General features: G+C 43.8%; 3 protein-coding genes across 3 annotated transcripts in view; 1 reads left to right on the top strand and 2 right to left on the bottom strand.

Annotated features, from left to right (window-relative positions):
- Positions 1–3561: 3561 nt before the first annotated feature.
- CSUI_002432 (otu family cysteine protease) lies at positions 3562–8726 on the bottom strand. The gene has a single exon (XM_068062633.1). The coding sequence runs from the start codon at positions 7367–7369 to the stop codon at positions 5729–5731; it is 1641 nt and encodes a 546-aa protein (XP_067925395.1). The 5' UTR covers positions 7370–8726; the 3' UTR covers positions 3562–5728.
- Positions 8727–9549: 823 nt separating this feature from the next.
- Positions 9550–10688, top strand: CSUI_002431 (dynein light chain). The gene has a single exon (XM_068062632.1). It carries the CDS (start codon positions 9604–9606, stop codon positions 9850–9852), a length of 249 nt encoding a protein of 82 aa, XP_067925394.1. The 5' UTR covers positions 9550–9603; the 3' UTR covers positions 9853–10688.
- Positions 10689–10882: 194 nt separating this feature from the next.
- Positions 10883–19621, bottom strand: part of CSUI_002430 (dolichol-phosphate mannosyltransferase subunit 1) — a 9607-nt gene continuing 868 nt past the window's right edge. Inside the window, exons 2-11 of the mRNA XM_068062631.1 lie at positions 19023–19143; positions 17988–18021; positions 16630–16706; positions 15665–15690; positions 15105–15157; positions 14203–14265; positions 13519–13567; positions 13107–13159; positions 12469–12576; positions 10883–11919 (exon numbers count right to left, since the gene is read on the bottom strand). Of these exons, the coding sequence (XP_067925393.1) occupies positions 11861–11919; positions 12469–12576; positions 13107–13159; positions 13519–13567; positions 14203–14265; positions 15105–15157; positions 15665–15690; positions 16630–16706; positions 17988–18021; positions 19023–19143 (643 nt within the window). The 3' untranslated portion in view covers positions 10883–11860. The remainder of the gene's footprint in view (positions 11920–12468; positions 12577–13106; positions 13160–13518; positions 13568–14202; positions 14266–15104; positions 15158–15664; positions 15691–16629; positions 16707–17987; positions 18022–19022; positions 19144–19621) is intronic.

The following is a 19621-nucleotide window of genomic DNA, read 5'->3' as shown; positions in this document are numbered from 1 at the left end:
GGGAAGGGACAACTCCCTAGATTTTTCTCTCTCTTCATCCATATCCCTTTTGATACGTAGGCTCAAACTCCAGATGTTCTTTTCTTCTTCCTCCTCCCCTTCTCTAAACAGTCGAGAGCTGCTTGTTGGGTGCCCTTTGCAATCTTGAAGAGACAAGGAAAAGGCAAAAAAGAAGAATTCTTGTAGAACAAAACAAGCAGAAGAGAAGATCCTCTTTCTCCATCAAACATGAGACAGATTTCTCTTCTTCTTCCTCTTCAACTCTTTCTACCTCCTCCCCTCCTCCGCCTTCTCATGGGGGAGTTGGACTTCTTTTCAACAATCTCCGAAAGAGAGAAGAAAAGAAAAGACAAGAAGAAGACTAGAGTAAACAACTGTAAAGAAGATGAAGAGAGTTTAGAAGAGGGAATGTAGTAGGAGCAGTAGTAAGAAGAAAAAGAAGAAAAGAAGACAAAGATCTCTGACGGATTGATTGGTCGACTGGCTACTGCTTAATGTTCCTTTCACTTGAGTGATAGAAACGAACGGGGGGAGGATACCGGAGATGAGGTGTATCGATAGGAGCAGAAGAGAAAAGAAACAAAGAAAGAAAGTCTTAATAATGAATGAATGAGACGAGGAGAGGTCTTGCTATCTTACATTGGGAAATCTATTAGGAATGAAGTCGAAGAGAGGAGGGAAAGATAAGAAACCTGTGAAGTTGTAGCAGGAAAGAGTAAGAATGACTAGAAAAAGGAAAGAAGAATAAGAAACCGAGAAAGAAAAGAAAGATGAACGACCGTAATGGAGATCTGTTTATGTGCCTTGCGTCTGAGAGAAACAACTCAAGAGAGAAGGCAAAGGGAGAGGGAGAGAAAGAGGGAGGGAGACTGGCGATGTTTGCTATTCTTCTCGATTCGAATCTTCTAGAAGCAAAGAAACAAATGAAAGAAGAGATTCTTGCGAAAAGAATAATAAAGAGAGACAAGAGAAGGATAAAAAGTTAGATAGAAAAGGAACGGAAAAAGGAAAGAGAAGAGGTGTGAAGTTCTCTCCCAAGAAGACTCCAATGCGTTCACCTTCATCGCATGTTCTTTCTTAATTTCTTTTCCTTCTTGTACACTTGACCTTCTTCCTCTTTTTCTTCTTCTTCCTTCTTTGTCTTGTTCAAGACACTTCCTTCTCAATGCTTCTCTCATCGTCTTCGCTGTATCTCCCTCGCGATCTTCTCTCCCTTCTATCGCTTCGGCTTATATACGAACAAGACATCCTTACTATCGATCTCGCTGCACACCGGCAGAAAGTAGGAAGATCTCCCCGGCAGAAAGTAGGAAGATCTTACACACTCGTAGCCCTCTACAGTGAGAAAGACGGCATCACCCATTCATCTCTCTCTATACAGTCCGGAAGATTGTACAGATACAGCAGGAGAGAGACTCTGTAGATCCATCTCTCTCTTTACAGGCGGAGAGATAGTACAGAATGATGATGTCTTCACACACTCGGAAAGAACACAAAGATTGATCTGCTTACGGTGCAAGAAAGACTTTCATAGTCATAGACGTGTACATACACTAAAGAAGCAAGCTTTCTACGTGTATACATATATATGTACTTTCTCGGTGTTGGATCCATCGGATTCTTCTTTTGTATGAAGAGATGAGGAGTTTGTATCGTCTTCACTTCTTCATGTTCCTGCAGACAGACAGACAAACCGATCAGATGAGGTTATGTCTTTTCAAGCTCGAGCAGAAAAGCATGAAGATTCACCTGTTAAGAAAGAAGAAAAAAGATGTAATTTATCCGTACCATATGAGTGGTGACGGACAGAGGGCCGAGGCTGAAGAAAGAAAGATAAGAAAGGGAGGGAGCCACGTATTGCTATCTATCTATCTATCTTTAGTCTATCTATCATCTTTCTTCTGTTCTCTTTTATCTTCCGCTTGTTGAAGGAGATTGTGTGAGTTGAAATGAAGATAGAAATGGGGCCACGAAAAGGCAGGAAAGTAGTCAAGAGAGCTGTTTTTCTTCTTCTCTATCATGGGTTCTCGCTATGGTTTGTTCTCTTTCTTCTTTCTTCTTTCTTTCTTTATCATCGACATCACTTGTCTTTCTTTCTTCTATCAAGAGAAAAATGCTTTCTGGGTATCTCCGATCTTTCTCCTTCCTTTTCTTCTTCTTCCTTGAAGAAGAAATTCACTGAGAGAGAAGAAGCCGGGAAGGAGAGGCTTGCTTCTTCCCCTATCTCTTCTTGATGATTAGATGATGGATGAGAGAACAAGAAGAGAAAGAATGGGAACATGAAGAAGAAGACATCTACCCAACTCATGAAACAAGTGAAGAGCTGAAATTACTGAAGAGAACAACAAGAACAAGAAGAAGAAAACTGAAAATGAGGAGAGGCAGCTAGCTAGTCGAAGAGTTTGTAGAGCTAAAGAAATACATCTCTTTTCTTCATTTTTTCCTTACCGTATCTACTCGAGTCTTCTCCTAACGCGATGAGCTGAGGTAGGGAAGCTTCTTCTTGTTCTTCTTCTTTCTCGTTCTTCTTATTCTTCTCATCTCTCTTATCGACTTCTTGCAAATCCCCCATACAGGAAAGAGCATCAGTCCCACGAACCTTATGTTTGCCTAGCCAGATCTATCTATCCTTCTTCTATCTTTAGTCTATCTTTGATCTATCTGAAGTCTACCTATCCTTGATCTACCTTAAAGCTACCTCTCTATATCTGCCTCTCTCTGTCTTCAATGAGAAAGACTCTAGGGAGAGAAGGTCTGTCTTGGCCGTTGTGTGTGCTATGGTAGCGATGGAAAAGACGGTTCTCATGAACCGATCACCATGACATTCACAAGCACCGAAACAATCTCTCTCCTCTCCCTACTCCTCGCCTTGCTTCTTTCTTCTCGTAGGCCACACAAGTAGATCGATGTCCAGTGTATGTACAGCTGCTGGAGTCGAGAAATCACACTAAACAAAAAGATAGTTTTCTAGTCCATCCCTCGTTTACAGACAGAGCGACATATGAGATGAGATGAATGAAAAGAAAGTTAGTTCAACTTATTGATTAGTTAGCCGAGCTAGCTTACCAGTTAGTTAGTTGATCCAGCTAGCGTATCAATCAAAGAGTGGCGTTAGCTGGGTATGAGTTAGCTAGGCATGCGCGCGTGTTAGCTAGTTGGTCGAGCTGGCTTATTAGTTAGTCAGTGGAGGCTAGCTTAGCTAGTTAGTCGAGCCAGCGTATTGATTAGTTGGATAGCTCATTAGTTAGTTAGTCAAGCCACTTCATTGGTTCGAGTTAGCGTGTTACTCAGCTAAATGGTCGAGTTAAGTCATTAATGACTCAGTCGAGCTAGCTTATCAGTTAGTTAGTGGAGCCAGCTTAGTAGTTAGTCAGCTAGTCGAGCTAACGTATTGATTAGTCCGTGCAGCTGGCTTAGTAGAAGTTAGTCGTGCTACCGTAACAGTTAGGTAGCGGAGCCAGCTCAGTAGCTAGTTAGCTAGTCGAGGTAGCCAACTAATTAGTCGGCCAAGCTAGCTTATTAGTTCATTCGAGTCAAGCTACCTTATTGGTTTAGTTAGTAGGCCGTCTTACTCAACTAGGTAGTCGAGCTAACTTGTTCGTTAGACAGTCGGTTAGAAGCCAGAAAGAAAGAAAGAGAGAAGAAAAGGCTATCAGACTCGGAGCGTTGAGGAGATTCAGAAATCTAAACTTTTCGACCAGACTTGAAAAGAAACAAAACATAAAGAAAGAAAACACCACACCGTGAAAGGGACACATACATATAGAAAGAGAGAGATAGAGAGAGAAACATAGACATCCATCCATTCTCTCTCTCTCTTCTACTTCTCCTCACCTCTCTCTCTTCTTCCTTAGCAGGCGAAGGTGGAAAAACGAAAGAATACACATCTTGTAACAAGACTTCTTTCTTCTTCTGCTGTTTCGTCTTCTTCTTCTTCCTATCCACCTTGTTTCGTCTCATCCCCCTAAACTAAACTTCTTCCTCTTTCTTCTCTTCACATCTACCCCTCTGAACTTCTACAGCTTTGTCTCTTCTCTTGAATTCTCCCACCCTCGTTCTCTGCTTCAAACTCTCTCGTCTCGCTACTCTTCCTTCCTCAATCATCCCTTTCTAAAATATCTTCTGTACATACACCGGAAGAGGAGATTCCACCACCTCTCTGACCAATTCATTCATACACCCCCTTACAAGACTCCTATGTGCCTTCCTCTTCTCTTGAAGATCTTTTTCTCGCAGAGAGAAAGTCTTTCTTCTTAACAAGTTCTTTTCAGCACCAAAGAAAGAAAGACAGGAAAAGAAACAGAGAACTGGGAATTCCTTAGAGAGAAAGACTTCAGAGGGGTTCTGGAGAAGACAAGTAAAAAGGAGGTCCATAGTATACGCCCCCCCGATAGGTAGCTATGCATGATGTAGATACAGACACACCCATAGACATTCTTCATCTTCCGATCTGATGTATGTACGAATGAATGAGAATGATATCGGTGTCGTCATGTAGAGAAGAATACAATGGATGTATTGAAGTTATGGATCAATGTGAAGTATGGAATACCTATGTATATGTAAATGCATACGTATGTATATGTATGTACGCAGAGGTAGCTATGTATGTGTATGTATGAGTATGTAAGTAGGACTGGTATGCATAACAGGAGGTATGTATGAAGACGAAATACATCCTGTGTACGAGAACGTCTTATACATGGGAGATAATTGAGAGGTTGAAAGAGAAAGGAAGAGGAGACAAAAGAAGAAGAGAAAGAAATGAAGACGACGAAGAAGATCTGGAGTCCGCGAAAAAACTTCATTTAACTACTGGTAGCTGGAGGAGACACGAACGAGAAGAGAGAAAGACATGACAGGGAGAGAAACCTTTCTTCTTTCTTTTCGAGGACCTAGGGAAAGTCGAAGGAGAAAGAAAACAACTTCATTTTCAACGCAGGCGAAGTCTCGAAGAAAAGGAAAGAGAAAGAAAGAAAGAAGGAAGAGAAACGAGAGAACAGGAAAAGAAAAGAGCCTCTTTTCAAAGAGGTTCTTGAAGATGCTGAGGAGAGATACGAACTGCAGCCGAGGAGGAGAAAGAAGGACACTAAGAGCGAGAAGGGGAGAACAAGAAGAGAAAGAAAAAGAAAAGAGAAGGACTCATGACTATCTTCTTCATGTAAATCAGACAGACGAAACGCACGCACTCACACCAAGACCTTCAGACCAGCACAACTCCACTTCTTTTTTTCCTTTTTTTCTTCTCTCCCTTCTTCCTTCTCCCCTGCTTGTCGATTCGATCCTCAATCATGGCTTCTGTACGACCACCTTTCTCTCACTCAGCAACACATAGCAAAACTCGAGATTCGGGTGTGTGTGCACCTGCTGCCAGAAACAATATACATACCCATAGAGATAGATAGCGAGAGACATATGTCTCCCCCCTGTCTCCTTCCCGTCCGCTTTGCTGCCCTCCCCGTCTCTCCCTCTCGTCTCCTCTTCATCATTCTCACTATTCTTGCCTCACTCGACCACCAACCTTACCACTATCACCATTCAAACAAGCACTCCATGAATCTTTTCTCCACAAGGAGATAGACGGATGAAAAGATAGAGAGAAAGAAACAGAGAGAGATAGAGATACATCTCTCTCTGTTTCTTTCTCTCTATCTTTCTTTCCTTTTCTTCTCAATCCACTCCTTCCCCTCCTCTTCCTTCTGTTCCTTCGTTAGCTTTCCCATCTAACTTATCGTTTATTCTCTCCGTAGTTTGCATGGCCTGTCTCTTTTGCATGCAGTTTAACAGCGGCTTGATCACGTATGGAGACACCACAGACAAGACACTGGAACTTCATTTCATTCAGATTCACATACTGTCTCTTCTGGTGGAATTCGGCAGCTAAGGCAGCGGCCTTTTGTTCTGTACGAAGATCCGAAGGAGAAAAGACTCGAAAATACACTTCCTTCTGCCGAGATGAAGAGGGGGGAGTTTTGGAGCGGCCGATGATAGCGTCGTAATGAACTCCATCGTATAGAAGATAGATACGTCGACCTGTCCGTGAATCCCCATAGACATCTTTGCGTTTTGTCTCGATATCCATGACGAGAATTTCATGTTGTAATTGATTTGCTAAGATAGCTAGCTCAACATAGCCTCCCCAGCTTGTAGGCGATGTAATCCACTGTATATACTCCTGACGTGGCCGCTCAAGTATAGCATCGGAATAGGATTCCGGATCATAAAGAATTGCTTTTCCTACCATATCACGTAGACACTGAGGAGTTTTCGTAGGAGCTGCGAGCATAGATAAACACGTAAACAAACAGCTATTATCGGATGGAACGACATATCTCAAGAGATCACCCACACGATCCGGAGGAGCAACAGGAAAGAAAGAAGATGAAGGAGAAACCTCTTCCTCCTCTTCGTCATCTTCATCATCTTCTTCATCTTCATCGTCTTCTTCTCTTCCACTTCTTCCTTTGGATGAGAAATGTGGATTTGCAGAAGAATAAGAAGAGTGGCGCCCTGAGGAAGGATCTCCGGCTGATGATGGTGTATATACACTCCCTCTTGTCCCGTCTGCATCCATATTCATTGCTGAGTTTCCCTGTGACCGAGTTGAAGAAGAGGAGGAAGGATTCGTCATCGTTAATCGAGCTCCTTTACTGTCACTTCGATCTCCTTCTATCTCCCTTGTCTTACCGCTACTCGAAGAAGAAGAAGAGGAAGAACGAGAAGTCGAAGAACTCTGAGGAGGAAAACAAGAAGACTTTCCCCCATACATCAAGGAAGAGGAAGAAGAAGTTGCAGCACCAGTCGATGATGCCGTCGTGCTAGGAGGAGGAGGAGGCGACCGTGAAGTAGAAGAAGAGGAGGAAGAAAGCTTCTCTCCTTGATTCGCTGTGCTACCCGAAAAAGATGATGAAGCTGACGTCATATGAGAAGAAGCCTGTGATGATGAGGGAGAAGATCGTTCCAGAGAAGATCTAGAAGAAAGATCTTTCGGAGCTGTCACGCCTTGTCTACAATCGGATGTGGATGGCATGGAAGAAGAAGAAGAGGACGTTTTACTATTGGAGTTGCCCAGATGACTGCTCTTGGACTGAGGAGGAGAGAGAGGTTGGTGAAGAGAGGAAGAAGTTTGCTGTTCGACAATAACGACATCTTTAGATTCGATTCCTACATCTCTCAGTTTGGTAGATGATTCATCTGTCTGCGACGATGGGAGAAGAATAAGACGAGGAGGATATCCTGTCTTAAGAGACTGCTGTTGTGACGGAAGGTCAGTGACTACAGAAATCTCATGTTTCAAGTCGCCGAGTGTGGCATCGGACGGAAGAGAAATCTTATGCCGAGCTCCTTTGAAGCGAACAAGAACTTCCATCGTAGCTGGATAGATAACGAAGAGGAACAAAAAGAGTGCTGAGAGAGAAAAACGTTATGCAGGAGAGAGAAAAGATGTAGGATTTCGAAGAGGAACACGTTCGATAATCTAGAGAGAAGAAAAGAGGAAGACGTTAGGGAGTTGAAAGAAGGAGAGTGGATGGCCTAGAGATATGTACAGGATTGGGTGATGAAGACAAGAAAGCAAAGAAAGGGATGGCTCCTAAGAAGAAACAAAGAAAAAAAAAGAAAGGAGGTTATCCACTTAGGGGAAAAGAAGAAGAAGAACCGGCAATGAAGATGTGAGAAGAGATCATACAGATGAAGAGAAGTTTCTCTTGACTTGTTTCTCTCAGTCACCAGAACACAGATTCTTGGAGAGTGGAAGAAGACGACAAAAACCAAGCCTTCTTGCAGGGCGGCGAACTATGCGAAAGCTGGAGAAGTCGAGAAAATATCGAGAAGAAAGAAGGAATGCAAAAAGAAACCACGTAGGAAAGCAACACTCGAAAGAAAGAAGAAAGAGAGAAGAGAAGAAAGGTCGGAGTCAGGTCAAAAACAACGAAAGGCTCTTTTCTTGATGGTCGCCAAGAGAGAGCAAGAAAGGGTATAAGCATGAAAGAGCAAGAGAGAAAAAACGAGAAGGAAGACCTAGAAATAAAGTCTTGAAAGCAGAAAGAAAGCTTCAGTTGGAAAAATGAAAGCGTTTACCGGTCCTATCGCCATCCCGGTAGAGAAGAAGAGAAGGAGAAAGTCGCTCAAGCCGTTCGTTGAGCTGAAATGAAACAAACGACCGCAGGAGATAGACCTGAGCTTGGAACAGAGAAAGGAAGTGCTTCCGAAAGAACAACAACTTCTGGGAGAGATCGGATGAAGAAAAGAGAGACCAAAAAGGAGACGGACACCGGGAGTTTTTCGCCCTTCTGATTTGTTTTCCGGAAGGTGATGAAGAAAGGACCGAGAGAGCGTTTTCTCTGCTTCTTTCTCAAACTGCATGTGTTTGTTCTTCAAGAACCCTCCCTTGATCCTATAGACGAACGACAAGTCACCCGAGAAACACAGCAATACGCGCAGTACCAAACTTTCCGCCGTATCTCTACTTCTCTACGACAGGAGAAGCGTTCCGAAAGGTCTGGTTGGAACGGAGTAGAAGAAAGACAGTGCCAGGCATCTCGGAAGAAAACAGAGTGGACTTGCTTCTTTTCTCAGGAGCTGTGGACGGAAGAAAGATCATGACGATGAGATCGTGGCTGCTGACTCTATTCTGCCTCTACACCAGAAAGCCGTTCTGTGGTTTCTTCTCTTCACCGGAGTGAAGTGTACAATGGATCGAGACGATCAGTAGATGATGTTGCCCTTCTCAGTATATAAAGACAAAAATTCATCACCCCCTTTGATCTGTCCTGGAATCGGACAGCTGTTGGGCTCCCTCGCATTATCTTCAACTCCTCTTCTTCTCCAGTGTCTTTCCTTCTTCTAAGCAAAACGAGGGAGAACGCTGAGGTATCGTTCCTTTCTCATTTGCTGTGCGTTTTTCTTTTCTCTCCTGGCAGACGCTTTGAGTCTGTAGATAGACGATGTCAGGTGCCTGTCACGGTAGTTTTCCTACTCGTCTCTATCCGTTAACATCGGTTCGTTGCTGTGAAAAGAAGCTTGGGGCGCCAAAGAGATTTGATGTAATCAAAAAAGAGAGATCGTAATACTAACTTCCCGAGGCGACCTTACCAACTCTTATGGGGACCGAGCAGACGGTGGAACTCCCACTCCAAACAGGAGACTAAGTTCGACCGTCCACACTCAGAAGGCTGCCTTTCTCTTTTTATATGGTTTCACCCAGAAACAGTGCTTTTCCTCAGAAGTTTACGTTCTCTAATGCTTTCTCTCCTGTCTGTCTGTCCTCCTCGGGACGCTTAGGGAACTTCGAAGCTGTCAGTATAGCTTCTTCTTTCTTTGAATAAGATAGCCAACGTACTTCATGAATCCAGCAAAGTCTAATAGCGAGAGGCAGTACCGAGACAACAGGACAGCGAAGGAAAGCGACTCAGAAAAACGCATGTCAGTGAGGTGAATCAGTCTATCAGTTCCTCGTTTTCTTAGTTGTATCTGTCTGCATCACCCAGTAGCACGTTCTTCTGTATTCACCTGCATTTTCTCGTCTCTCTGAACAACATGGGGGAGCCTTCGTCGTCTTTAAAAGACACACAGCTCCCGCAGGTCATAACAAAGGGAGTAGATATGAGTCCTGAGGCGATAGCTTTTGCTGTAGAAGTTGCGCGAAAAGGATTCATTGCGTTGTTAAAAAACGACTTGAAATACTGGCAAGAGGTTGCTCAGATGGTGAAGCAAGAATTCGACCAGAAATTCGATGGGACCTGGCATGTTATAGTTGGGCAGCACTTCGGTGCTTTCGTTACTCATGAAGCTCACCATATGATCTACTTTAGTATCGGTCAAGTCAATTTCCTCATCTACAAGCATGGATAAAAAGAAGAAAGGACGAGAGAAACCGTTTTCCAGTGACTTAGTCTTACCGTCAAACTGAGATATGAATCAAACGAAGAGAAGTACAACGAAGACAAACGGATTCTTTCTCGGTGCCTTCGTTCTCACCGTGAAGAAGATTACAGGTCTCCTACTTTGGACCCCTTAAGATTCTTACCGGTACTTCTGTGTATATTTATACGAGATCCACTGCCCATAAGGCAAAGTGTCTTTACTACTCTCTCTTGGTGTCTTGTGTGTCGGGCACCAAGGAGAATCACCGGAGCAACCGTCGCTCTCTTGCTTGGCAAACGAAAGCGATTGATCCTGGACGTCAGGTAGAAGAAAACGAGCACGCGCTCTCTTACGTATTGTAACTAGAGAATTATCAAAACTGATGTTTCTCTCTGAAACGTCTCCGCCTCCCTGCTCTTGTTCGTGATGTCAAAGAGAGGTTCTTCTAACACGGCCACTACTATTCCTCCAGCATTCTGTGTTGGTTGAGGTCTGATTTTTTAAAGGGATTTGCCTTTGCGAACTTAGGAAGAAGGTTGGTAGATCCTACAAGCAGCGGCGCCACGGAGAAGTTCTCCGTATGAAACCTTTTCCTTTCTCCCTGCTCGCCGGAGACGTGGCTCTAACTAAAAAAACGAGCTGTCTCTCTCTTGAGATGTTTCTGCTGGTGTCTTCACCCTACAAACAGCTGTCCGCCTTTCTGCTGCTCAATCCTATGAGGGAGTTTTCAGGCTTGTCTGTGTGACCGGTCTAGCTGAATGAAATTACTTTAGTGGCATCGAAACTCAACCCCTTCACTCTTGAACATCGCGGGCTAGGGAACAGGAGAACGACGAAGATAAACACTACTAGATAGTGGACTAGATCACCTACGAGAAAAGAAGTAAGAAAGAAGGCCTGGATGAGAACGAACAGGCTTGTCTTGTCGATGATCGGGATAGCCAACTCGATAGCTAGTTTCTCTTCGCTACCTTCGTCCACAAACGAAGTTCAATGATGCTTTACAAGCAAGTTCGTAGCCGGAGGCAGGAACGACGCCGTCAGTCGCTTCTCTATCACTCCCAAGAGAAGAAGAACTAACTAACTCTCAACGACGAGAAACCAAACCACGGACGTTCTGATGTTCAATGCTGTCGTGGGCGAACGGCTTCGCCGATTTCTAGAAAGAACAACCTCATGAATCAGCTCTTTCTAGCTTCTCTCACGTGGGTCTCTACCGTTGCACCCCTTCGCCAAGAACCACAAAGCACAGTGTTCGTTAGACAGGAGATCGTGGCCTACGTGAATTCGTTTCTCCCTTAAAAAACATAATTTAAACAGGTGGCGAAAGAAAGAGACTTTCTCGCCCCTGTGTACTTCCACCAGGTTCTGATGATCATGACGGCGTAGTGGGTTCTATCCCGACGACAACTCCCGGAAGAAAATAGTGAGAAAGACTCAGGACAACGATGGCCGCATGCCCAGCATTCATATCTCCTATAAGTGAAACAGATCAACGTATCTTCAGCGTAGTACACCTAGGGTCGGGAAATCCAGATAGCAAAAGAAAAGAGAAGAGACACGTGGAAGGACTTAACTTGATCCGTTCTTCTCGTGACGAGGGCAGAAGGGATAAAACAGGTGACCGTGGCTGTACGAAACCGGTGATCTAATGCATGGTAAGCTTTGTTTTTCGCCTCCTCAGTTTCATTTCTCTTTTTTACGAGGACTTCGATTCTGGCTTCTAGGCCTAAAGGGAGAATCAGCTTTGTGGCTTGACGGATGATGTCTGGGGTGATGGACTTGGTCGATCCAGCGCAGCCAGCATCGATACTCCTTTATCCGTCGATTCTGTCAGTACAGAAAAGCCGACGCTTCATGAGTTTTTGAAGACTCTAGGCAGGGATGTACTCTTGCCTAGTTCCGTTGAGAAGAAAGAGTAAGAAACGAAAAACTAGGCGAGCCGTGGTTTTTTGCCAAGTAGACACAAAAAAGTAGACACGTGTCTCGTCGTGCTCTAAATAGTCCAAAAAAGTGTCAGAAGTCCTTTCAAGTATTGCCAGATTTCGTGACCGCCTGAAAGAAAACAACCACAGAAAGGAGAACGCTGATAGAAGTGAAGGGAAAACTGAACAACGTCGCACTCGCATGAAACGACATCTAGTCGTGCAGCTAGCTATGAGACATCTTCGTAGTCAAGACTCGGGATTCGCTTGAGACGAACTGATATGTGCCTGGAGAGACAGATTCATTCTACTGGCGAAAGACTAGCAAAAAGGAGAAGCTACATCCCTCCTGGTGTCACAGCAGTTCTTCTACTGTCCTTGAAAAAAGGAGGAGCGCGTCACTTCGATAGAACCCTCCTCCGGTGTACATACACCTGAACAGACTCCGTAAGCACCAAACTACGGTACACGCTTGGTTCAGTACGATCGGAAATGTCCTGTTAGAACTCAGGAATACTCCGCAGATCTCACTCTACATAGGAAGCCGGCAACGTTCACGTTTATGCTTCTCCCAGACCTCTGCAACTGGATATAGACAGGTGCTTCAGTGCCTGTGTATATCCGCATATGTATCTATACATATCTCCAGGTGTAATACCTTGAAGAAGGTGTAGCTTACCTAGCTTTGATTCCCCGTAGAGCCTATCTACGAAGGTGATAGGGACTTCTCCTATAGAGTATCCGAGACTGCGTGCTCGAACAGCTACTTCCATTTGAAATACATACCCTGTAAGCATGGAGAAGTCTCTAGACAATCAAACGCTTCACACAGTATTCTATATGCAATGCGAGTGTATGTACACTGTGTATCATTAAATCCAAGCACAGGGAAGAAAGTGTAGATAAGCACACACTCCATGAGATTGCTTGAATCATCCCCTGTCCACATATCATACATATACGTGACTTCACACCGTGGAGTAGATCTCCATACACTTACAAACACATCTTTCTCTTTCTATGTATATACATACATGTCTATATACGAAACTAGCCAAAGAGAACAGCAGTATGATACAGGGTAAGCTCCTCCATGAACGAGTGAAGTTGCTAAATGGAAGACGCGTCTACAGCCCTTTGAGAAAGCAGAATAGGTAGCATTAACGTCTTTGCTTCTAGGAGAGAGAAGCGGATAGAAATCTATTGAAGACGAATGATAAGTGCCTCAATATACAGACGTTCATACAAAGAAACAGATCTTTGTATGTGGGGAACATCTTTCTTGTCTCTGTCTCTTTCTTTCCTTGAAGATCTCACCTTTACTTGTGATACGTTTCATGAGATCTTCGAGAACTGGTCTCTTGAATAACCTGCAAGACGAAAACACAGCCAACAGAAAAGAACTTATAATAGAAACTGTACTCGTAGATAGACAGATAGGTAAATAGATTAAAGATAGATAGATAGATATAGATAGAAGTGTTGCTAGAAGATATCTCCGTTCTTCTATTGAATCGACGTAGAGGAGTGCACTGAGAAGTAGCATGGAGCAAATGAAGAAGAAGTCATATGGGACACCACCAACTAGTCTTTCTCTCTCATGCAGGCTTACGAATAGAGTATGAATAGAAGAAAGTGTAAGAGGGAGAAAAAAAGAAAGAGATTAGACTATGCGATAAAATAGATATCGTTGATGGCTCGGTGCAAGAAAGCAAGAAAGACTGTATACCTGAAAGAGCCTGTTAGATCAGACACGCCAGGATTCAAGAGCGTCTGAGCTGAGAAAAACAGAGAGAGAAAAAACAAACGCATAAGCTATCAATAAAGAAACCACGCAAATCATAAGAGATCTGTCTCATCCATGTCTGTCTATATATATATCAATCTTCATTCTGTCTATCTTTAACCTACCTACTTTAATTGACCTATCTATCTTTATCTATCTATCTATCTTTGATCTATCTATCTATATATATCTATCGCTAATCTACCTTTACGCTTTCTATCTATCTATGTGACAATACTCCAGTGAGAAGATAGAAGGTGAATTTTTGATAGAGACTTCATTTGTTGCGGGGGGGTGAGTTTCTTCATATGAGGGAGGCTCGCACATACTCCTAGGAGTTTTCGCCTACCCGCCAGACATACCTCACCCATAGTGCATGATGCTGATACAAACACTTGGAAAACGTATATGCAAACCCACATCTAAGCTGGCTTATACATGTATACGTTTATACATAGATACATATATATATGCATGAAACCTCCATACATATATCTATCAACCTATATATATATAAGTATGTATGTGCGTGTATATGCATATTCATGTACGTATTGAGCACGTATGTCCCACCGTACCAGCATAAGAGATCTTCTCCTATGTAGAATGGGTGTATGCCGTCTTTACCTAAGAAGTTGGCGCCTCGACTGATAAGAATTCGCTTGAAATCCCAGCCGCACACACCTCCTCCTGATAAGATCGAAGCAAGGTGTACAGACACAAGGAGAACCACATGAAAGAAAACAGGAAAGAGAAAAGACAGGAGAAACGAAATGAAAAAGAAGAGAGAATTCTCATGTGTCAAACTTTGTTCTTTATAGCCAAGAAGTTGAGTCGACGTCTAACGAAGAAACAAAAAAAGACGCAGCATCTCGCGTCTAGGGCTGTGGAGCTTTCTGAAAGAGAAGAGAAGAAAACAATCCACTTCTCGATCTCCGCTTCTTCCCCACAGCTCTTACCAACATCCATGTATTGTAACTCTCTGTGATTGCTTAAGTGCATGTAAGTTGTACAGTCGGTCTCTATATTGTAGAGAAGCATACACACATAGGAGAAGATAGATAGAAACAGGGTCGCATACTAGACTAACCATGTGACTGCATGTACTCATACACTCACACACATAGAAAGAAAGAGAGAAAGACTCACCTACCAACAGCTGAGTAGATACACATATACAGACGTGTACTTACTATACATGTTGTATAGCAATTTCCTAAAGTACATGGAGCCTAGTAACCCTAGATTTAACACATGCTGCCGATGACTTCCCGGATTTCTTAAGCAGACGAACTCACCGGGTATACTCCACCCCTCCCCTCTTCTCCGTCCCCTTGACTAGAACATCTCAAAATCTCTTATTCTTCCTCCCCCCCTTCTCTTTCTTGAGATCTCTTATTCTTCCGTCCCTCCCCCTCCTTAGATCTCTTATCAAATCCCCCTCTAATTCTTCCTCCTCTCCCCCTCCTCAGATCTCTTATTCTCCCTCTCTTGTCCATCCCCTCCCCCTTTCCCTTCTGCTCTCTCACCTTCAATATAGCGAGATCCTGTAATAACATCGTAGTCTGCTTCTTCTTGCTTCCTGAATGAATGCACATCATTCACAACCTCGGCGGGGTGAGCGTGAGAAGAATCAGAGAAGCCAGGAAAAGAACAGAAGCAGAAACAAGATAGAGAGCCTCTCTTTACTTGCCCGTTTCTCCTTCGCTTCGTTCAAAGGAGCATGATACACAGAGGTCTACACATTTCTACACGTGTATTTGTATCTGTAGAGGTAGGCTTGCGTGTCTGGAGCTGTAAGTAGCTTCCAGACCCTCATATGGTGGCCTACTGAATCTCCTTGTGCGTATATACACATACGTAGACACTGGTCACTGGTAGATCTATATATACACGCAGGGGATCTATGCATATGTGTACCGATGTAGAGTACTCGGGATGGATGAAAAGAGAGAAGAAAGGGGGTTTCTTGAAAGGAAGACCTGCCGAGGAAGACAGAGACGAAGAAGAGAAGGACAAGATAGAAGACGAGAGAGGAGAGGGAAGAGTCCCCCTAATTCTTCTTCTTTTTAGGATGTTGAATCCATACCTGATGAATTCGGGGATGTACCTAGGCTGAAGAAGAGAAGAAAGAGAGACAGAGAAAAAGGCAAAAGTAAAGAACCTTCGGACGTATCGTCTACTTCTCTGAATAGATCTTTCAGGGCTACGACGATCTATCGCCCTCGTTCTCTCTCCCAATCGTCGGGGGGCTCTGCATACTCTCTACACTAAACCAATCTAGCTGAATCTTCGGAAAGAAAGCGACTGAGTAGGACGCGCCTCGACAAGAAGACCATAGTCAGAGGGTGTTCATCTATATCGGCCTAAAACAGCGTATCACCGTGAGTTTCTTTCAAACTCGAATCGACACCTAGGGGGCTTACTATAGGGTGCTTAAGGTGTCTATCGATTGTCAGGGATGGGGGCTCCCCGGCTGAGACACTCCCACGCATAGTGAGCTGAGAGAACACTCCTCAGCAGATCAACGAAGAAGATGGAGAGATAACTTTTAAGACGTGAACGAATGCTATCGAGAAGTGCATGTTGCAAGGTAACCCTTTTTCTCCTTCTGAGCTGTATGCGTCTCTTATCTTGATCTTCCTTCACATGTTTTGTTTCTTCTCTCGCTACTCTTCTTCTCCTCGGACAGTTCTTCGTTCTTCTTCTATGATCTTTTTTCTAGCAGAAGCACGGAGATCTCTCGGCAACCCTGTGCGTTCTGTGAGTCTCTCTTACATGAGAAGGCTAGTCTATCTCTATGTAAGTGTAGGTAGAGACAGATGTGACTACACAGACGATACACCGTTCATCGAGAAGCTCTATTCATGTATAGCCTTATATGTAGATCCAGAAAGATTTCTGTGTTCATACGTCCATAGAGATGTATTCGCATGCAGGTGTCGATTCATGGATTTTACGCTTTAGACTCGTCCTTATCACTCTTCTGCATCTTTTCTTTGTTCTTGTTTATATCTCTACGAAAGAAAATAGAAACCCATAGGCAGGCCTTACATGATGAGAGAAGTCCGCATCCATAAGAATGATAAAGTCACCCGTTGTGTGCTTTAAGCCGTCCATGTAAGCAGACCCTGGTCAAGACACATGCAGCACTTACGCCATAGACTTATAGACACATGGAACAGATACATACACGTAAGCAAACATAGAAAAGACAGAAAGACATATATACAAGTATAGATAGATAGACAGACGTCTGATCTTTCAGGTCTATAGAGATCCAGTGTGAGCAGGAATCTCTATGCCTATCCTGCGGTGGCGAAAAACGCGGTGTACATACACTCCGAAGACAAGGCCTGTCTCAGCCCTTCACAGCAGGTGGTGAAGGATTGACTCAGCATTCGCGTGCTTTCTATGGTGAGACCGTTTTTTGGACGAGATCTTCCACCGGGGGCCTCGATGCTTGCCTCTCTCCTTACTCATGTAGTGTATTTACACCTAACCAAGGTAAGGAAAAAGAAACTTTCGAAACAAGAAAACCTCAGGTAGGTGCTCTTATCCTCGACTATTGGGCTATTGGAGAAGATATCCGAAGAGATAACTCCACGGCTCTCTGACCTGACAACAGAACATACATGGGGTGTATGTACACCTGGACACGGCTGTTGCTAGGTAACCGTCACAGTGTTCGGTGTTGCAGTTGAAGACAAAGAATCTGGCGCCTACAAGAATTTTAGAGCCACTCATTCTTGGCATCCCTCCCTCGATACGGGGATAAAGATACAAACAAATGGATATATGTACATATCACTTTCCTGGACGGCTTTTTCGCCCATTGTTCGCCTTCTATCGTCTTCGCTCGTGTTTACAGTATGATTATCGACAGAAGGTCTAGTGATTCACTTTGGGCGAGTCAAACACTCCAGCGTCTTAGCGTAGGTGCATCCCAGCTTCTCAGTGTAGATACACCTCAGTGTCTTAGTGTACATACACCCCAACGCCTTAGTGTCAGCATGCACGTATGTTAGCGCCCCAGCATGTCCTAGAATTCATAGTAGTTCGGGCTTACTTTACTCCCAAAGACACACAGCAAACAGGGGTGACGAACAGACAGACTCATGCATACCTAGAGGCATATGATAGAAAAGGATAAATGCACGCGGAGCAATGGAGAAGACTCTCTTTTTCTTGCAACATACAGACACGCTTTAACAGTGATGATCTCTCGCAGTCAGAAGAAACAGAGGAGTCGAAGACGCGGCTTGCGCCTCCCACAAAGAACGAAAGATGTAAGAAAAAAAGAGACATCAAAACAAAATCCATATCCTCTATACGGCTTATATTCGGGACCTATCCCTTTTACTAGAGAGCTCCGTCTCATGAAGAATTCCCTAGGACGTTGCTTGACTCACCAAGCCCGAGTTTTCCTGGTCGTTGAAGAAGAAGCTAAAATGAAGAGGAAGAGAGAAAAAGGAGAAGGAGAAAGATCAGTGGTAGTGAGAAATAGCGGCATCCTGTTGATACACTTGACCCTATATATGAAGATCGATGTCTAAGCAACCCTCACGAGTACAAGTGGGTCCTCGTGATCTTCTATTCCACAGTTGAACTCTCAGGTGTATATACACATAAAGAAAAGGTACCCGAGGACCATCGAAGTGTGAGAAGAAGAGAACCCAGGGACAGGAGAAAAGGATTCGCCTCATACTGAGTGAAATCTCCTTACCAAAAACGTACGATCAGAATCTTCTTGGGTCCTCTCCGTATCTCACAGAAGGTGTAAGTGGATATTTAAGAACGTATAGGTATGTGCGTATCTACGTAGTACGTGTGTATGGAGATGTATGCACGCATGTGTAGTATGTATGTAGGTACGCAGGTGTATGTAGTTACACATGCCTCCGAGTACGTATGTACGAGGGAACATGTATGTATTTATGTATGCATCTATGTATGAATGTGTATGTAGGAATATGTATACAAGTGAGTCCCATCTGTCCCTAGACCGGCACATCAATCTTACATGTATGCAGACACACATGCTGAAGACAAGCCAAACTTCCCCCCTCTCCTATTGCCAAGCATCCTTATGTCCGTCGCTATCACTGCAGTTGCCTTCGTCTCAGATCGGCTTATCTTAGGAAAACTCTCCACCAGCCGCACGACTCCACGCTTATTCCACTTTGATAGATATAGAGATGGATAAATAGACAAATAGACAGACAGATAGATAGAAGCAAAGAAGGCATCTGGATCTCGAAGTCCCTACCTACAGGTATATCTGAAAACAGTAGAGATCTTTTTTGTATGCATGCAGGTATGTAAGTAAGTCTTTGGCATATATATATATAGAGAGAGAGTGTGTGTACCCCGGGCACGTATCTACATTCTCCGTATGAACTAGCAAGTTGATCAAAGTCTAATGTGAAGCTAAGCATGCATCGGACCAGCCAAAGTATAAAACAGACCAGTTTCTCTCCACGGAAGACTCTCTGGAGACGTCGATAAGTCGCAGCTGTCCCATCAGGGCTATTATCATCCACGACGAGAATCTCAAAATTCAACTGACTGAGAGAAAAAGAAGAGAAAGCAAAGCGAAAGAGAGGAGGAAACGAAAGTCAAATAGCTGATGATGAGGAAAAGAAAGTAGATGAAGAGGTGTGGATCCCTGTGGCTGGGCGAGTATATATCTACGTAAGAGAGTGTGCGTATGTGCAACATTTAAAAGGAGGAAACTATACCCGCTAGTAGCAGAAGCCTGCATACCGGTATATATGTAGGAACAGGTCTACATACGTATATACGGGCTGGCTAAAACATAGAGAGAGAGAGAGTGTGTGTACGATCTGTTGATGTACAGATGACGTTAGATACACAAGAGGCTGTAGGGATGTGAAGGTCCCTATAGTCAGAGGCCTACTGACTAGTATATCACATGTGAGCGCTCGAGGAGAGGGGGAGAGGCGGATGAGAGACAGAAGTTCTTTGCAAAGAGAGCTATGGATGAGATGAGAGATGAAAGCCGGAGATAGATAGATAGATTAAA

This window comes from Cystoisospora suis (genome assembly GCF_002600585.1).
Source record: "Cystoisospora suis strain Wien I chromosome Unknown contig_1028, whole genome shotgun sequence".
NCBI classification, from domain to species: domain Eukaryota; phylum Apicomplexa; class Conoidasida; order Eucoccidiorida; family Sarcocystidae; genus Cystoisospora; species Cystoisospora suis.
Note: the sequence above shows the minus strand (reverse complement) of the source record. Positions and strands in the feature narration are given on the sequence as shown.

What these genes read in the sequence shown, in the direction of transcription:
- CSUI_002432 (XM_068062633.1), bottom strand. Translation starts at nt 7,369, where the DNA reads ATGGAAGTTCTTGTTCGCTTCAAAGGAGCTCGGCATAAGATTTCTCTT.
- CSUI_002431 (XM_068062632.1), top strand. Translation starts at nt 9,604, where the DNA reads ATGAGTCCTGAGGCGATAGCTTTTGCTGTAGAAGTTGCGCGAAAAGGA.